We start from the raw sequence: 20,341 nt of genomic DNA on the forward strand, positions 1-20,341 counted from the left end.
GGATGTATACGGAGTCATAAGAGAGAAGGTGACAAAGTAGGTTGGAGTCTTCCTTGAGGGCATCCAATAGTGGGCTGAGACATTACATTTAATTTGAAAGACAACAGAGGTGTTTTGAAGGCTTCTTAAAAGCAAGTGAGTGACATGATACAGCAACCATTTACTAACTATCTGCTTTGTACATGAAATTATTCACTTACTTCTAACAACCACTTTGTATATAGTGTTATTATTTGTACTTTTATTTATTTTTAAAGATTTTATTTATTTATTTGACAGAGAGAGAGAGAGAGAGATCACAAGAAGGCAGAGTGGCAGGCGGAGAGAGAGAGAGAGAGGAAGAAGCAGCCTCCTGCTGAGCAGAGAGCCCGATGCGGGGCTCGATCCCAGGACCCTGAGATCACGACCCGAGCCGAAGGCAGAGGCTCAACCCACTGAGCCATCCAGGCACCCTATTTGCATTTTTCAAATGAGAAAAATAAAAGCTAAGAGTTAAGCAGCTTATCCAAAGTTCATGATTTTGATTCATAACATGACACTACCCAGATTTTTTGGCTAAAGGTAACATATGGGCACAATTCCAAGGAGTTTATTTAGTAACAGAAATGACAGAAAAACAATGGAAAACACTCAAAAATGGTGAAAACGCTGGATGCAGTAGATGAGGAAAGTGGACTGGGAGGGTAGGGTTGGGAACCAGTGGATTATATGCTCCCTAAGGTAGACATTCATCTCTTATTCTTACTAACCTCTGAGCTTCTGAGACACGTGTGCCTTTCCTAGTGTCTTCTTAGCTGAATTAAAGAATGGATAGGCAAAGCTAATCTGAGGAAGGTTTTTTACAGGTCTTGAGTTGCATTCAGTAATAATATCTGGAACTGATATAACACCATAGCTTAGAAACTCTTTCAAATACATTGTTTTGGAGAGAAATGGCATAACTCATAGAGGTAGGTTGGGGGTAAGTTTTGAAATACAGATGGATGAATGCATTTAAACTTGAGGATGATGGTAGCTGATGCAGGACCAGGAGGGGTTGTCTGAAGGTCTACAAGATGACCACAGGCAATAGTTTGGGGAACTTTGGAGCTCTGGAAGCTACATATGTAAGTAAACTCTACTGCTATATTTTCCTTTGAAGAAAGGAGCTCTTGTTCTCCTAAAACTATGGTGTTTGATTGATTGATTGTTTATCTCCAACCCCACCCCAACTGGGTTACTTTGCAGGAAAGGGGGCTTAGTTTTTATAGTTCCAGAAGGTAAGAGAATGCAGTGAAAAACATCTAGGCCCAAGAGTCAGGCACAGACTTGTTGAGCTTCATTGCTTTTCTCTTTTCCTTCACTTTTCTACCTTTGAAGTCCTAATCACGAAAGTAAATGGATTCAGTAACTTGAGATCTACAAAAGGAAGCGAGCAGGAAATTGGTACTCTTTCCTTCACCAGTGAAGAGCAATACGCTATCAATCACACAAAAATTATAAAGACTTCACATAGATTTGGTGACCACATGCCATGCAGGTTGCATTAAAAGGTTCCAATCTACTGAGTCAGCTATGAAAAAGCCAGGTAAACACTTTAGACATGAAGGTTGGAGCATATATCCTTGCAATAAAAGCAAGAAGAAGAGCTTCCATTACGGCTGATTTATGGTTGGGGACTTTGAAACGGATAAATGTTATGTTAGGGTAGATTGAAAGGTGTGGAATCATAAGGATCAAGGGCCATTTGATCAAAAACAAGAATGAATAGTGCTGAGGACTGTGTATTATTATTGGTTTTCTTTATTTGCAGCTCAAGCTATTATTTGAGATTCAAATAATGAAACTCTCCTGACATAAAAGGATGGGCAGAAGTCATGAATTTTCATATTTTGTCCTAGTTCTTGGGATTCGGAATCTTTTAAGAAGGATTCATCTGTACTTAGACGATTGTAGATACAATTTTTTTAGCCTAATAGGCACTTTGTCCTCTCCAGCAATTTGTTGTTTGGCACTAAAAACAACCAAATGCTCCTTTTCTCCTGCAACCAGTCTCCACAGGAAGCACATGCATCATTAATAGCCCTCCGCCTCACTAAGACCCATCACGGAAAGCTGTTCTGAAAAGTTAACTGTATAGGAAAGAGTTGCTTAACTGAGTCAGGAGAATGATAATGGGGCTGAGCTGAAATTTGGCTTTGGCTCAAAATTTCCCACCATGGCAGAAGAGAGGATGGAGGTCTTGGAAAGATACGGTGTGAAAGGCAATTTCAGAAACAAATGGCCTGTATGGGTGGTGCAGTAATTCTGGAAATAGGTGGGTCTAGGTTTGAATCTCTGTGTTCTAGATGTTTTGACTTTATGGAGCTTCAATGTGCGCCTCTGTAAAATGTGCTTAATACCACCTACTTCGCAAGACCTTGTAAAAATCAATTAAGATCAAGTGTGTGAAGACTACCATAGTGCCCAGTACACAGTAGTGTCCCCCTTTTCAATTCCCATGTGTTTTCCTGGCTATTTCAATCCCTGGAACACCAAGTGCACTTTCGCTAATTCATAGCTTTCTTCTATCTTTAGCATGTTTTTGGTGGGAGAAACTAATGTACAAGGTCTCTAAGTTTCTAAATGTTTCCTGAATGTTTTGACCCCATGTTACATCCATACCACTTTCTAGGGGGTATAGCTCAGTGGTAGAGCATTTGACTGCATACCACTTTCTATAATTCAAGAATGTGTTCAAAATAACAACATACTCTATTAATAATGAACTTTTTATTAGTTGTAGGCTTGATGAGGAAAGGTCTGGTGGTTTCCAGTTGGTTCAACTTTTCATTTGCCTTCACCATTTCTTGTTGTTGACTCCTGTGCCATCCTTAACTTCGTCTTGGAATGCACCCCCATCCCTGCCCCAGCGAAACTGCAGAGGCCTTTTCTGATCACTTCTTCTAGAGAAGCCACATTTAATCATTCTCCAGTCATTATACCATTTGACATCTTTGTTAAGCACTTGTCATGACTTGACTCTTTGTGTGTGCGTGTTCATTTATTTATTGTTTATCTTCTCTAGCTTCGAAGCTTCGAAGTAGGGACCTTATCTGTCTTGTTCCCTTTCATATGGTCAAGTACCTAGTATGTGCACAATTGATACTGAATGAATGAATGACTTGAGAGTCATTATAAAGAGCAGCTTTTTGTAAGTCCTGCACTTGGTCTCTGTATGTAAAAGTATGGTGGGGGGGTGGTGGTGATGGCTGGGTAATTAAAAAGACAAAATATAATCTCTTTTCTCATTTACCTTTCTCTTTCCCCACATTATAGCTGACCTGAAACTAAAAATGCTGATGGATGATGATTACCAATTTTTTTTTTTAGCATCATGACAAGCATATTAGGTGAGTTACTATTCTATCACTGATTGAAATTTTTTGTGCCTCCCTCTCATTTTTTTCCAGAGGCTAAAGCAGAACTGAGACCTGCTTGTGACCCAAACAATATGCCTCTTTGCCTCCTTGCAGATCTATTATTGTTGGAGAAGGAGAAACCCAAGTGGTTACTTTCAATAGTCTCTTTTCTTGAAGACACAGAGTGTGATTCACCAGCCAAACTGTGACCTGTATTAGACAGACAGATCCATCAGGGTGGTACGGTGAAGAGGAATGGAATTTAGAGTTAGAAAGACTCCTAGATCAGGCTTTTATTAGTTGTGTGACCTTGTGCAAGTTTTTTCGCCTCTCTGAGCCACAGCTTACTCATCTGTATAATGAAAATATTACCTGGCTGATTTAATCGATAAGTATTTATTGAGCTCTTACTATATGGTAGATACTGGGAATAAAGTGGTACTTCACGACACCGTTCCTGGCCTTTGGAAGTGAGCAATCAAGTAGAAAATCAGGACAAATAGCACTATTACGGTATGTAACCCAGTTTTGGTATGCACAGTGGTTCTGAGAATGATAAGGGTGAAGTACATATCTTGAAAATAGCTATGACAGCATCAGGCACAGAGTATTTGTCCAAAGTCATACACTTGATAAGTGGTAGTAGCACTGGGACTTATTCAGTATTCCCTCAATAATGCCACCCCATCAAGACTCTCTTGAGTGCCTTGTGAAAATGCAGATTCTAGGCCCAAGACCACACTTTGAGAACAACAAAGCTACCTGCAACTAATTCAAAATTTTTAAGTATTATTACAACGTGAGATAAAAGAATGTCAAGCCAAATTGTAATAAGAAAAGACAAGGGTTCAGTTTCTGTCCATGAAGGATTAACTGTTACGAGAATTTTTTTGTTCTGCCATAAACAACTAGAAAACAGAAAAAATATAAAACATTTTTCAATTATTGCGTAACAAGCAGTATAGGGCTATTAAACCAGAGAGAAGGGAAACAAATGAGGTTACACCAACACAGTCACTGGAGCTTATTGCCCCCAAGGAGTTTCCAGGCTACAGGCCTGGAAGGGGGAACCCAAACAAAGCCTATTAGTCTCACTGCATTGAAGAGTAACAGTTTGAAATTGAGAAGGGTGAGGCAGCTAGAACTCATGGGATAGAGTTTCAGAGAGTCAGAGACATACAATGAGAGAATTCTGGAGAGCTATAAAGGAGTCCTTTCTATTCAGTGTTTGTATAATAACAGAGATATAATACATGTGTAGCTAGGGTTCCAGAAGGAATGGAGATAGAGGGAAATAGGTAGACTGTTACTATCTGAAGGCAAACTGTGATGATATTATTTGAAGGTGTAGATTACAAACCCTAGAGTAACACTAAAAATAAAGAAGTCTGGCTAATAAACTCACAGAGGATATAAAATGGATTCATAAGGAACATTTAATTAACCCAAACCAAAAGAAGGCAGGAAAAAACAATGTTCAGTCAAATAAAAAGAAAACAAATACCAATATTATAGATTTAAACTCAAATACACTGGTAATTACATTAAATGTAAATGGCTAAAACTAATGAGAGGGCAGAGATAGTCAGATTTGATATAAAAGTATGACCCACCTATATGCTGCATGTTAGGTAAATATGTTCTATGTCCATGTGAATATGTTAGATTACACGTCAAAGAATAAATAAGATTGCAGATAGATTAAGACCGCTAATTAGTTGAGTAAAAAATAGGGAGATTATCCTGGAGTATCTGGGTAGGCCCAATGTAATCCTGAGGGTCCTTAAAAGTGAAAGAAGACATCAGAATCAGAGGGAGATGTATCTATGGAAGAATGCTTACAGATGTAATCTTGCTGGAGGCCATGAGGTAAGGAATTTAGGTAGTCTCTACAAACTGGAAAAGGCAAGGAAATGGAATTTCCCCTAGAAAGGAACACAGTTCTTCTGACACCTTTACTTTACCGCAGTGAGACCCATGTCAGATTTATGACCGACAGAACTTTAAGATGGGGTGCCTGGGTGGTTCAGTTGGTTGGGCATCCCACTCTTGATATTGGCTCAGGTTATGATCTCAGATCAAGCCCTGCCTCGGCTCTGAGCTTCCCTCTGCCCCTCCCCCACTTCCCCTCTGTCTCTCAAATAAATAAATAAATAAAATCTTAAAAAAAAAAAAAACCAAACCCAAACAGCTATAAGATAATAAATTTACATTGGTTTAAGTGAGCAAGATTGTAAAAATTGTTACAGTATCAACAGAAAATACCTGGTATCTACAGGAAACTAACTTTAAATATAAAGACACAGGAAGATTAAAAATGAAATGATGGGGCGTCTGGGTGGCTCAGTGGGTTAAGCCTCTGCCTTCAGCTCAGGTCATGATCTCAGGGTCCTGGGATCAAGCCCCGCATCAGGCTCTCTGCTCGGCGAGGAGCCTGCTTCCACCTGCCTCTCTGCCTACTTGTGATCTCTCTCTGTGTGTCAAATAAATAAATACGATCTTCAAAAAAAAAAAAAAAATGAAATGATGGAAAAAGATGAAACAGTAATCAAAAGAAAGCTAGAGAAGCTAGTAACATTAGACAAAGTACTTTTCAGAAAAGGTATCACCAAAGATAGAGGGTCCTTTCATGATAAAGGGGAAAATTCATCAAGGGACAGAACAATCCTAAATATTTACATACCTAATAACAGAACTTTAAAATGCTTTATATCAAAACTGATAGAACTGAAAGGAGAAATGGAAAAACCTATGATTATAGTTAGACTTAAGCACTTCTCTCCTGGTAATTCATAGGTTAAGTAGAAAACAAACAAACAACTAATAAGAATGTAGAAAACCTGAATATTATCAATGTCTTAGACCACTATATAACATTCTTCCTGATAACAATGGAATGCACAGTCATTTCAAGTGCCCATGGAATATTCACTGTATTCTGAACCATAAAAAAGACACAATAAATATAAACATTATAACAATCATTGAGCATATCCTATGACCATAATGGAATTAAACTAGAATCAATAACAGGTATCAGAAACACCTCTGGATATACAGAAATTAAACACTGTGCCTTTCAGTAACATCAGCAAGACAATTAGAAAATATTTTTTAAATGAACAGAAAAAAAACTCAAATACATAAAAATTTTGTGAGGAATAGCTTTAGCAGTGCTTAGATGAAAGCATTAAATGTGTCTATTAGCAAAGAGGAAAGGTCTAAAATCAGTGATCTAAGTTTCTATCTGAAAAATTAGAAAAGGAAAAGCAAAGTAACGTGAGGGAAGGAAATAATAAAAGCCATATATGCAGTCAATTAAATAAAAGACAGAAAACAGAAAAATCAATGAAAACTGAAAGCTGGTTCTCTGCAATAACAGTGGTAAATCTAGAGCCAGAATATCAAGAAAAAAAAAAAAAAAGGACACAAATTGCCAAATTCAGGGATAAAAGAGGGAATATTACTCTACATCTTACAGAAATCAAATTGTAGAAAATGGGATAATATGAGTAATTTTATGTCAATGTCAGATGAACTTCAGATGAACTTTAAAGGAATTTCTCCTTTAAAGACCCAAACTACCAAATGCTACCCCAGATCTAATAAATAACTGGAGTAGCCCAAATCCATTAGAAATGTTTAATTTGTAGTTAAAAACCTACTAAAAAAAATATAGGCCTAATAGCTTACTGGGGCGTTCTATCAAACATCTAAGAATTAATAACGACTTTACACAGACTTTTTAAGAAAATAGGAGAGGAGGGAACAATTCCCAAGTCATTTTATGAGGACATTAGAATGACACCAAAACAAGGCAAAGATATAGAGGAATAGACAAAAAAAAAAATAAAAGATATGGAAAAAGAACTATAGAAAAACTACAGAACACATCAATATCTGTCATGAATATAGATATAAAAATCTGTATCAAAATTTTAGAAAGCCGGATTCAGTTTATATAAGAAGGATATATGTTTTAACCTAGGGTGGAATGTAAGATTGGTTTAATATTCAAATATCCATCAATGTGATGATCAACATTACATAATGTATAAACAGAACTAAAAAGAAAAACCACATGATCATCTCAGTAGATGCAGAAAAATAATTTGATAAAATTCAATATTCATCCCGATAACACCCTCAGAAAACCACAATGGAAGGAAATTTTCTCAACAAGATAAAGAGCATCTATGTAAAAACCTGCAGCTAACGTTACACTGAATGGTGAAAGAATGAATAGAGACATTTCCTTGAGGACAAGAAAAAAAATGTCTGCTATCATTATGTCTATTCAACATTGTACTACATGTAGGTCCTAGCCAGTGTGATAAGGCAAGAAAAAATAAAAGCCATACAGACTGGAAAGGAAGAGATAAACTGCATTTATCTGCAGATACATCTATGTAGAAAATCTTTTTTTTAAGATTTTATTTATTTATTTCACAGACAGAGACCACAAGTAGGCAGAGAGGCAAGCAGAGAGAGAGAAGGAGAAGCAGGCTCCTTGCTGAGCAGAGAGACCAATGCGGGGCTGGATCCCAAGACCCTGAGATCATAACCTGAGCTGAAGGCAGAGGCTTAACCCACTGAGCCACCCAGGTGCCCCTATGTAGAAAATCTTAAGACATATACAGAAACCACCAGAATTAATAGGTCAGTTTATCCTGCAGTAAGGCTGCAGGATATAAGGTCAACATACAAAAAAATCAATTGCAATTCTACATGGTAGCCAAGAACAAAAGGACATTAAAATTCAGTACCATGTACAATAGCATAAAAAGGTAAAATATTTGTTATAAATATAACAAAATATGTACAAGAATCATACATTCAAAGCTACAAAAATGCTATTGAGAAAAATAAAGGAAGATCTAAATAAATGGACAGATATGCCATTTTCAGGAATTGAACATTTAATATTGTTAATACGTCAATTCTCCCAAATTGGGCTAGAGATTCAACGCAATCCCCATCAAAATTCCCTTATTCATTTTTTTTCTCTAACATGAGAAACTGACAAACTGACTCTAAAACTTATATAAAAAGACAAAGGACCCAGAACAAGATAATTTTAAAAGAAGAAAACAAAATTAGGGGGCTATGCTATATGAGTTTAATGCTATATGATTTTAAGACTTACCAAAAAGTTAGGACAAAAATTAAAAATCAGAACAGTATAGAATGGGCACAAAGTAATTCAACAGAGAAAGGATATTTTTCAACAAAAGATGCTAGAACAATTGAATGACCTTATGTTAAAAAACAGCTTTTATCTCATACACAATACTATATACAGAAAGTTTAACTGAAATGGATCATGGACCTAAGTATAAGAATAAAAAACTATAAAACATGTGGAAGAAAACTATAAAACCTAGGAACAACCTTTCTGACCTTGGGTTAAGCAAAGATTTCTTGGGCTTGGACCCAAAAGACATGAACTATAAGAGAAAAAAAAATAAATTAGACTTCCTAAAAAAAAAAATACATGAATGGCACACAAGCATGAAAAGATGTTCAAATCATTATTCAGTAGTGAAATAATTATTAAAACTACAATGAGATTCTTCACACCCACTAAGATGACTAAAACTTAAAAAGATTAATAATAGCCTGTGTTAGGGAGGATACAGGGAAACTAGAGCCCTTATACGTTGCCGGGGAGAGCAAAATGTTACAGTCACTTTGGAAAACAGTGTGGAGTTTTCTTTTTTTTTTTTAAAAATAATGTTAAAAATACACTTGGCATACAACTCAGAAATCCCATTCCTAGGTATCTGTCCACAGTATTTGTCCACAGAAAGACTTGTACACGAATGTTCATAGTAGCATTGTACAAAATAACCAAATAATGGAAACAACCCAAATAGCCATCAGTTGGTGAATATATAAATAAATTGTGATGATCCATATAATGGGATAATACTCAGCAACAGAAAGAATCAGTAAATTGATTCACAAAACTACATGGACGAATCTCAAAGGCATTATGCTATATCAAAGAAGCCAGACACAAAGGTCTATACATCCTGTATTTCAACTTACACAAAAATCTGGAAAAGACAAACTATAGTGAAAGAAAGTAGCTGGTGGTTCTTTGGGGCTGGGACTGGGGGGAAGGGATTGATCAGAAGGGCACAAGGGAGCTTTTTGTGGTGAAGAAAATGTTCCATATCTTGGTTGTGGTAGTTTATGACTGTACATACATCTGTCAGTAGTCACTAAACTGCTCACTTAAAATCAATGAGTTTTATTGTGTGTAAATTATACCTTAATTAAGCTGATTAAGAAATAAGCTCTACATCAAAATATGAAAACAGGGCATTCTCTCACTTGCAAGTAATAATTATAAAATAATGTTTCAGTTTGGGTACACAATCTTTTCCCCTTTTTAGGATGACCATCTCACCAAGTATATACATTAAGAGACCACAATCAAGTTCTTCCTCTGGGAAGTATATTCTCTGTGATACTTACCAAGAGTAGTGAGTCCCTCTGAGATCGATGTGAGAACATACAGGAGTACAGGAGGCTCCAAGTTGGTAATGAAGCTCATGTGGTCCTGGGTAAGACATTCCAGGAGTGGATAGTAAGACTGGCTCAGTTTCCGATATTGCTACAACACAGAGACAACTGTCAAGCCACAGGAAGGCAAAAGACATGTTAAGGTCTAGTGGAAACTGCCATTTATAATATCGGAAATTGTAAACTTACCTAAACACAAATATATAAAATAAATACACTGAACAAATGACATCAGAATTCACAATTCAGTATTTAAATGGGTTCTAAAAGGAATCTCTTGATCTCTAGAAATCTAATTTGAAGCTACAGCACAGTAAATAATCTCAATTTCACCTTACACGGCTAACACTTAAATGCAAATAAAATTTCTGTAGTACAGAATTTAGAAGACTGAATTATTTCTCTGGATGGGGATATTGCAACACTGAACAGTACTTGATAGTGGCTATGCAGCCTTTTTTTTTTTTTTAAAGATTTTATTTATTTGACAGAGATCACAAGTAGGCAGAGAGGCAGGCAGAGAGAAAGGAAGGGAAGCAGGCTCCCTGCTGAGCAGAGAGCCCGATGCAGGGCACAATCCCAGGATGCTGGGATCATGACCTGAGCTGAAGGCAGAGGCTTTAACCCACTGAGCCACCCAGGCGCACCCCCCTCCAACTTTTTTTTTTTTTTAAAATGAAGGTATTTGCTGTTATAATAGGATATGATATCATAGTCTGTTTTACTTACAAATGCCAACCCACCAAACTAAATCATGATTTGGCCAATGGCTTAATATTTGCCATGTACTATAGACAAAAGATAAGTGCATGAGAAAGATACCTGGAAAACTTTAAATGGAACTCAAACCAATATCAAGGAAGCATAACACTCATAAGAGAAATAAGCCAGAGCAGTATTTATTAAAGTGGGATTAAGACCACTTCCATAAGATCACATGGGATGCTTATTAAAAATGCAGTTTCCTGATCCCCACTCCAGGCTCACTACAGGAAATGCTCTGGAATGAGGTCTTAAGACATGCATTTTAAACATGCACACTAAGGGAGTCCTATGCACCCTTAATTTTGGGAATTATTAGTTAGAGATTTGCTTGCCTGTTAGAAAAAAAAGGTTAGAGCAATTCCTGGAGCCACAATCAGTTTTTCTGGATATTGAAGAGTCCTGTCGATGAGAACCCACACCTGATCTCAATCAAGTTTCTACTTTGTAATTTCTGTCGTATGGGTAGCCTTCTTTGAGCATCCCATTCAAGTACCGAGGCTAAACCACTCTGGCTTGAGATGTGGTTCTATTAAGACTAGCTTAGAACAGTGGAAGAGGGTGCTGCTGGTCCATTCATCCATTCCTGTCAAGAAGCATTTCTTACATGGGCTGACTTGACAAATGCCCCCTAGATCTTACTTATAACCTTGGCAGGGAGTAGGTGGAAAAGCCTGAACTAAGCCTGAGCATGAATTTGGCTGTTACGGAAGTAATTAGTGCAACCACATTGGGCATATATTAGCTTTTGTGTAACCAGGCAGGGATGTTTAAAAAAAGTCTGATAATGACACAGCTCAGTGGAGGAGCCTGGAAATTTAAATTTCCAACAAGCACCCCAGGTGATTCTGATGGGCCTCAAAGTTTGAAAACCACTGACATAAATCATAGAAACTAGATGGTAGAGTTGAAAAGGGACCTAGAGATCACTTTGTTTAATTTACTAATTTTAAAGGTGAGGAAATTAAAGCCTGGAGAAATAGAGAAGGTGATTTATTCAAGGTAAATGACTAGTGAGTGGCAGAGTAGAGACTATGCGCCCGTATGCTCAACTCTGAGTTCAGCACTCTTTCTGCCACACCAGAATTTTCACAGAAAGGAAGGCCAAGGAGGAGGGGAAGTAGATGGAGGAGGAGGAGGAAGGAAGAAGGAAGGAAAAGATTCTGTAGCCAATCCTCCATTTCTTCTCCAGGAAACAGACCTTCTTTGAATTATTAGCATAGTTGTAAGCAATTCGTTGAAATTGCTAATTACATTTTTCTCTGGCTGTTGAACCTGGAGCACTCTGGATGACCGACCTGTCAGACGTGGTAGCTGCAGTTCCCAAAAACTGTACATTTAATTATGTACATAGAACCACTATAGTTGTTCAAATTCTGTACGTTAAATCAAGAGGCTGTCCTAAAACATAAAATGTTCTGGTGCTATTCTAACTCCCCGGGCCTCATTACAACCACTCCAAGCCCGTGGTGGTGTTACTTCACATTTCACACAAAGACTCCCATGACACATGACTGCTTACCAGCAAGTCGCTGTGGGACACTGACAGCAGCATTTTGACAAAGGCCTGGAGTACATTGTCAAAATGGTTGTCCCCATACAACTTGAAGACGCCAAAGCTGACATAATTTCCACACAAAGCAGATTTGAGAGCTGAATAGCAGATGGAGATGCCCTTGAGTTTCATTGGATAAATCTGATCTTTTGAGAGGCTCCCAAGGGACAGGATCTGATTACCTGTTTTAGGGTAAAAGCAGAAAGAGAAAGTGATATAAGGAGATGTAATTCAAAGCAGTTATAAGGCACATTATTTAAGATTTTCATTTTACTGCTAAGGTTCATTTCCTCTTATCATTGTTCCAAGAATTACACCATCCACGTGGTGAAAAATATCAATATATAAGGCAGTTTACCTCAGAAGTACAAATGTCCTAAGGAAAACCAATCAAGTAGGTATTGGAAAAGTTTTGTATTTTTATCCAGATGGTGATTATTATATGATTATTATAAGAATACATAAAAATTGATTGAGTTCATTCGTTCATTAAGATTAGCTCACTTTATATACTTTTATATGTTATCTCTTCTTCAATAAGATGTTAAGAAATAGGAGTAAATAACCAACTAAGTCAAGAGAAAAAGGTAACCTAGACTGAGCTATAAGTTACTCTAAACTCTGGGATGAATTTTCAACAATTTTACATGAATCTGATCTTGAGTTATTTTGCTTTTAGGAGCCTCACAGTTTCGGTATGTGAATTAGATGAAATAAGACACATAAGTTCTTGGCACAGTGCGTAACAAATGTTACTTCCTTTTTTCCTTACATCATTTTTTGGAAGCTCTCAAGAGACGATTGTTTAAAAACTGTACGTAAATTCTATGTTGACCATCAGAAGACAAAGAAATGCTTATATAATCACCTTAAGATTTTTTATAGCACTTAGTATTTATAACCAACAATTTGTTTCTGTCTTTTTTTTTTTTTTTAAAGATTTTAGTTATTTATTTGGCAAAGAGAGACATCACAAGTAGGCAGAGAGGCAGGCAGAGAGAGAGGGAGAAGCAGGCTTTCCGCTGAGCAGAGCCCGATGTGGGGCTCAATCCCAGGACCCTGAGATCATGACCTGAACCGAAGGCAGAGGCTTAACCCAGGGGCCCCAACGATTTCTGTTTCTGAAATGTGTGCTAGGTAAGGCATGTTTCTCGGCAATATCCAATAATGTCGTCCAAAAAACTATAAAGTCATACATGTTTCTTACCTCTGTTTTTTCCTATTTATGTGAGTACTGCTTCTAAAATTGAAACTCAATTCAATTTGTTGTGGTTTGTTACTGTATCAATCTGGCTACATAAGAATTATGTTTCCCAGAACCCATTTCCTTGTACGGTTGTGGACTAGAACTGGGCAAAAGAGAAATCATGTGAGATTTGAAAGGTCCCAGTGACGTAGCAGCCAGGTTTTTTGAAGGTCACTGTAACAGTGAGAAAAAATGGTAGAAATGCCACTGGGTTTCACTTTGTCCTTGTTCTTTTGTCCTCTGTAACTCGAACTACAGCCTTGCTGATGAACGATTCCAAGACCACCACCACCGACTTCGCAGCAAACTTCCAGAGTGGCAGCTGTGCAGAGGCCATGTCTTCCACTGACAGCTATGGTACACCAGTTCCCTCTCACCCCACATCCTTTCATGGTCCCACACTAGCAGCTTCTAGGTTTCTCTGTGAGCTCCAACTTGTCTATCCATGCCATTGTTTCAGGAGGGCTGGTGAGTGATTGTTCTCCTGAACTTTCAATTCTCCCTTTCAACCTATTTTCCCATCTTCCCCCATCATCTAATTCATGAAATAAATTCCCTATTCTGTAAATGTCACAGTGCTTGTTTCTCCGTTTGGGTCCTGACTGATGTGTGTATTTCAGAAACCACATGTGTACTAACTGGTTAAGAAGGACCAATATTAGGGGCGCTGGGGTGGCTCAGTTGGTTAAGCCACTGCCTTCGGATCAGGTCATGATCCCGGAGTCCTGGGATCGAGTCCCATATCGGGCTTCCCCTGCTTTGTGGGAAACCTGCTTCTCCCTCTCCCTCTGCCTCTCCCCCTGCTCGTGCTCTCTCTGTCAAATAAATAAATAAAATCTTGAAAAAAAAAAAAAAAAGAAGGACCAATACTTCTGGTGGAACATGAAACACAGATCTGGCTCATGGCAAAAGTCTCCTCCCCTTGATATGCCTTGCTGAAACATCTCCATGGGCAGGTTTTCTTCTGTACATCCCTATAAGCCCACAAGGCTTTGCTTATAACTTACACATGTGAATGACAATACCTGGCCAACACCTTCAGACTAGAAGGCTCAGACAGATCTTGGGATTTACTCCATACAAATTCCGTACCCTCTCTCATGACCTCAACATAACTTACCTTAGAGATCTATAGTAAGTTCTGTAAAGATTCAACTCAACATGACCGCATTTACTTAACAGCTACTACGTGTGAGGTGCTAGGGTTAATAAATGAAGGAAATAAAATCTGTACTCTGGAGAAGTTCTGTCTTGTGAGGGAAAAAGATATATAAATCAAGAATCCCATACAATGTGACAAACACAGAGAGCTGTGCTAAAATGTTAGGGGAACAGAAGAAGAGACCGACTGTTTGCGCGGGAGGGCAGTGGGGAAAAGCTTCACAGCACAGGTTATTTCTCAAGGATCAAACACAATTTTCCAGGAAGACTTGGAGGGGGAGGAGTGTGCACCAGGTAGATCAAACACATGGGTATGGAGGTCTGAGAAAGCAAGATGTTGTAGAAGAAAGTTCTCAACCACTGCTGTTCTACCTTTGCCTCAAATTCAGTACAAACCAAGGTAGGCATTCCCTCACCCTCTCTTTCCCCTTAAAAGAAAAGCACTGCTGGGGCACCTGGGTGGCTCAGTGGGTTAAAGCCTCTGCCTTCGGCTCAGGTCATGATCCCAGGGTCCTGGGATCGAGCCCCACATTGGGCTCTCTGCTCCGTGGGGAGCCTACTTCCTCCTCTCTCTCTGCCTGCCTCTCTGCCTACTTGTGATTTCTCTCTGTCAAATAAATAAAATATTAAAAAAAAAAAAGAAAAGAAAAGCACTGCTTACGTGTGATGACAAGAGCTAGGGTAGTTTGGGGGTATGCATGGTCTACACATTTTGGTTTGCTGTAAAGGCCAGGGTCAAAGGGAGAAAATCAGGTCACCTTTGGTGGCCTTTTTATGCTGATGTCCTTATGGGAGAATTAAAGGTCATATTCTGCAGCAAAAGATGGAAGAGGCAGACCAAGAATTGTGACAGGGGAGAAATTCTGATCTTAAAGTGCTGGATAACCTTCATTAAGAAGTTACTTATTTAGAATTGCAACTTTTATTTCTGTGTTAAAGTTGCAACTTCATATACATAGCTTGCCTTTGGGCTGTTTCAGACACATCTGCGTTAATTTATTTTAATTAAATAAATAAATTAGTATGATGGTTACCATCATGATCTTGGAAAAGTAGAATGAGTAATGTCTTCGAAATAGGAAACTGCATCTCACCGTGCTCAGGGGCCTCGGCACTCCATGGCGGTGATGAAAGATCACGGAAGAGAAGGCTCGGCCAAGTCACTTATTCACTATAGTTCAGCTCTATTCAATATGCGTTATTATTCAACAATACTTAATTGAAATTGGCTGTCCTGCCCTCATATAGCTTAAAATCTCGCAGTCAGATTCACATTACTGTAAACAAAAGTAACAGGGCCGAAGTTTGGTTTTGAAGTTCCTTTAGGGGTGTGACAGTCCTCCTTGCTTCCCTGTTGCACCTCATGCCTGGCAAGTCCCACCTCCTTCCTTCCTTGGGGATGGAAGTTTCTGGAAGGGAGATCTCCATGACACCGACGGACAGCTAGCAGTGAAGGCAGGGTTGGCCTGGCTGCCACCAAAGCCAGTGACAGTTGACACTTTGGTACCACTGTCCCAGCACAAAAGAAAAGGATCCTTTCCTTAATGAAATAAAGACTTCCAGAGTTTAGAATCAAAAGGAAAATCTCTAATTGTTTCTCCCTGACTACAAGGCCATTAACTGCATGCAGGGGGAATGAGGTACTGTTGCATTCTTACCATTAGGTCTAGGGCCGGGGTGGGGGTTAGGGTGGGTGCAGAGGCTGCCCTGGGCCTCAGGGAAAATAACACTGTGAAGTGAACAGATGATCTAGCCAAAGGCCATCCTGGGCAAGAGTTGGGGGCACACGTGCCATGGAATTGCTGTTCTAACTCCGTACAGGTGTGGCAAGAAAAGAAATCTCACTAAATAATGAGGGGAAAAAACTCAGAAGCACAGAGGACTCCTGATATACAGAATTCAGCTTATTAGAAATATTTTCCTCATTATTAGCTTATATTGTTTGGATTTTTCTTTTTTATATTCTCTGTCCTTTTCTGAGAAACCATTTTTGTTGTTGCTTTGGTTTTTTGGGATTAGCTTCCAGCATTCAGAAGTGCCCTTCTTGACAAGTCTCAAGATCTAGATTCAGAGGATTTCCATTAAAAAATGCAAAATCTCCTCTTCTACACCTTCTCAATGAGGCTTCTCTCTAGCACTTTACTTAATTTCTGTAACATGTTTTCCAATCCCTGGTACTTCTAATGTTCCTTCTCCTGACTTTCTTTCTTCCTTTCTTCCATTGCACTTATTACCTTCTAACATACTAAATAATGTCTTTTTCTGCTTTGTTCACGAATGTACCCGAAAAGTCAGGAACAGTGCCTGCTGCTCCCAGTGTACATTTGCTGAATGAATGAAGCTCACAGAACTAAATGTACAAAGTTGCTTACTGACACAGAGAGTCAGGTAGTGAAAAATTACATGTTTATAAAAAATTCCGTTTATAAAAGGTGAATAAATAAACTATAGTACAACCACAAAATGTAATATTTTACAGTTATTTAAGAAGATACGGTAAGGACACCTGGCTGGCTCAGTCAGGGCAGTGTGTGACTCTTAATCTCAGAGTTGTGAGTTTGAGCCCCATATTGGTGTAGAGAGCACTTAAATAAATAAACTGAAAAAAAAAAACTTAAAAAAATAAAAAGATATGGTAAATTTATATATATTAATATGGAACAATGGCCATGATATAAGTAAAAAAAGGCAAATTACATAGAGCAAGTATATTATAATATCACTTTTGGGAAAATATATCTATATACACACACATAAAAAAGTATAGAAAAGCACACACTAACTAAACTGTTAATCATGGTTACCTCTGAATGATGAAATCATCAGAATTTTCACTTTCTATTCTCTATAGCAATTCTGAAATTCTGCAGTTTGCTAATACCACGCTAATATTTTATATTCACAGAATTCTGTAAAAGCTACCGTCTGCTTGAAATACATCTTCAAACTTCTGGGCCTTATCCTATTCCTTCAAAAGCTACTTCCTTGCTTGACTCCTCAGTTTGAGTTAGAAACTTCTTCTTATGCTTCTCAAGCATAAATGTGAGCACGACGCAGCCTTAAGTCTTCATTTACTTGACTGAACACGCTGCTGGACTCAGCGTCCCTGAGGGAAGAATCAGTAAGATTCTTTTTCTGTGTGTCTTATTTCTTTTCCTATCCCTTGTAACTCTCACAGTATCGGACACATAGTAAATGCTCAATAAATGCTACCTGCCTGGATGAAAGAATCCACTGAACAGTACACACATGTCTGGAGATCACCTTCACTTATCTGACAGCTTACGCAGTACTTCCTGCTTGTGTGCAAAGGGGAGCTGCATCCAGCATGTGTGGATCTGGCGTGGATCGTGTTCCTTGAGGTCTTGCTTTTGTAAGCCACCTGATCCTGGTGCTGGGATCCTCAAGGGGTTGATCATTCCACCGCCTTCAGAAGACTTTCATGAGCTTTACTGTCCTACTCTGTACTACTTTCTTGTCATTCTGTCACTCCAAGCAAGTTTCAGATAGTATCTATGGCCACATGTGTGTTCCTGGACAGTTTGTTTTCCAGAACTATTACTTCCTGGTGACATTGATAAAGTCTCTAGTTATTTCAAGACCAACGCATTCTTCAACCATCTTTTTGTAGTCATTCAAACATAAATATACAATCATAATCCTTTATTCTTACAATGCTTCTAATAGTACATGGTGTAGTTTTCAAGCTCTTTAAAAAAATATGTATCACGTTTTCAAAAGGCGATCCTTTCTACAAACAAACCCTATTGCAACTACAGAGCGGGTGGTTCTGGTCAAGGTGGCAAGAGAGTGCCTTCTTTCCCACTATTTGGAAAGCCTCCATGGTACTTTCAGAGATCTCTTGGGCTCTCCAAAACCCAGCTGGAAAACCACTGGTCTGTTTTCTAGGTCACAATAAATAACAGTGGCTTGTACACTGCTTTTCAAATCCAATTTAAGCATATGATTAAGTCATACCTTAAATGCACCTGGGGCATATATACTGCTTTAAAGAACCCTGATGTAAATTCTTATATGTAGTGAGTAATCGTAACTGTTCCATCCATTTTTAAAGTTTAGATTTTCACATACTGAGCTTTCTTAAATCAGGTATCTAAGGAAGGAATAAAAGCAGTTCCATTTTGGCTAGTCTTATGAGAATAATCCTTATTTCTCCCTTCTGTGCACTCTTCAACCAATAGATGTCACTAAAGATACCAGTACCCAGAGGCTAAGGGAAGAAAAGATTAGACAAATGGAAATTGAGCATAAAAAACATCCAGTTCTTAAAACTGAGAAGTAGGTTTCCAAAGTAATAACATTTATTACACTGCATGCAACATTTTAACCAAAAATTTAAGAAAGAAATTTCTTTTATTAAGTTGCTCGGGCTGAATGGATCACAGCACTAAGTTTTGAAATACATGTTCTTGAAGCAATTTAAAACTCATTAGAAATAATAGGCTTGGGCTAGTAGAAAATGTGGTAAAATTTAATCCTCATCCAAATGTTACCTGGGCAGTACAAACAGGAAATTGTTTTGTGCTACTGTGGCTAACCTCATCGCTGACCCTGAGCTGTAACGGCGAGAACAGCTGAGAGCTGAAGCAAAATTAAAAACTTACATCAAAGTATATCATGACAGAATGCAGATAAATAAAACAGCATATCAAAAGTATTATTTTCCTGCCAGTCTCACGGAGCAGGAAAGGTACAGGTATTCCACAAAACATGCAACAAATCAGGTGCTTACATGAAAAAGAGTCCTCCTGGCTCTGCACCACCCCAACCACTGACTGCCCAAACACTGCCCATGAAACGTGAGCAGAGAAGAAACCCAGTCAAGATGGGGACAGAAGGGATCACAGAATGTTCTGGCCTCTTTTCTCCCCGGGTTTCCCCTCCCTTCCACTTGGCTTACCGAAGAAATAAATAAAGCTGCTCTTCTGTGCCCTCCCAGTCACGCTCTCCCTCATCTTCTAGCCTCCTGGATGGAGACCACAGGATCTCCTTTCAGGAGCATATTACAGTCTCCAGGGGTAAAAGCATGAGTAATAAAACATTAAGGGGGTGAAGAGAGATCAAATCAGCTTGCCTGATGGGGGCCAGCATGGGAATCAGTGGAGGGCAGAAGACATTTTTCCACTGAGCCTTTGGTTTCCCTTAAGCTTTAGGATAGAAATCACCATCCTTTAAAGAACTGTGCTTTCTCGGAAATATCCAAGGCATGAACTTGCTGTGGCAGCTCCTGGGTAGCAATAAGGACTATGGAGCCCTACAGGACTATCATTTGCAGTTATTCAGACTTTGAATGAAATTTGAATTCAACTGCTAGCTAGCTATGCCATCTTTGGCAAGTTTCATAATCTGTTTGAGCTTCAGTTTCTTCCTCACAGTCATCCCAGAAGCTAACTGGTCTAAGAGCTCGCCATGCACTACTGAACTGAATCCTCATGCCCACCATACGAAGTAGGTACTCTTTTCTCCATCTAACAGGAGACCGAAGCAAGAAAGGCTAAGCAACTTGGCCAAGGCCAAATGAGTACTGAGTGGCAGAAAATAATACCCACTTTGAGGACTCAGTAGGCTAATGAATGATAAATGGTCTAGTGTAGGAGCAGGCATGTAAAAGCTGATTAAAAAATAAAAGCTACCATTATTATGAGTTCAAGCCAAGGTGCAGAGCCTTGCTTTAATCCCCTAGTT

At 38.6% G+C, this 20,341-nt stretch overlaps 1 protein-coding gene across 2 annotated transcripts in view; it reads right to left on the bottom strand.

The window, feature by feature from the left end:
* Positions 1–20,341, bottom strand: part of RANBP17 (RAN binding protein 17) — a 325,143-nt gene that overhangs the window by 28,458 nt on the left and 276,344 nt on the right. For both annotated transcript variants that reach the window (XM_046000975.1, XM_046000974.1), the window contains 2 exons: positions 12,196–12,410; positions 9,864–10,002 (listed from right to left, as the gene is read on the bottom strand). In XM_046000975.1, the coding sequence (XP_045856931.1) occupies positions 9,864–10,002; positions 12,196–12,410 (354 nt within the window). The remainder of the gene's footprint in view (positions 1–9,863; positions 10,003–12,195; positions 12,411–20,341) is intronic.

Source organism: Meles meles, chromosome 3 (genome assembly GCF_922984935.1).
Source record: "Meles meles chromosome 3, mMelMel3.1 paternal haplotype, whole genome shotgun sequence".
Classification (NCBI taxonomy): domain Eukaryota; kingdom Metazoa; phylum Chordata; class Mammalia; order Carnivora; family Mustelidae; genus Meles; species Meles meles.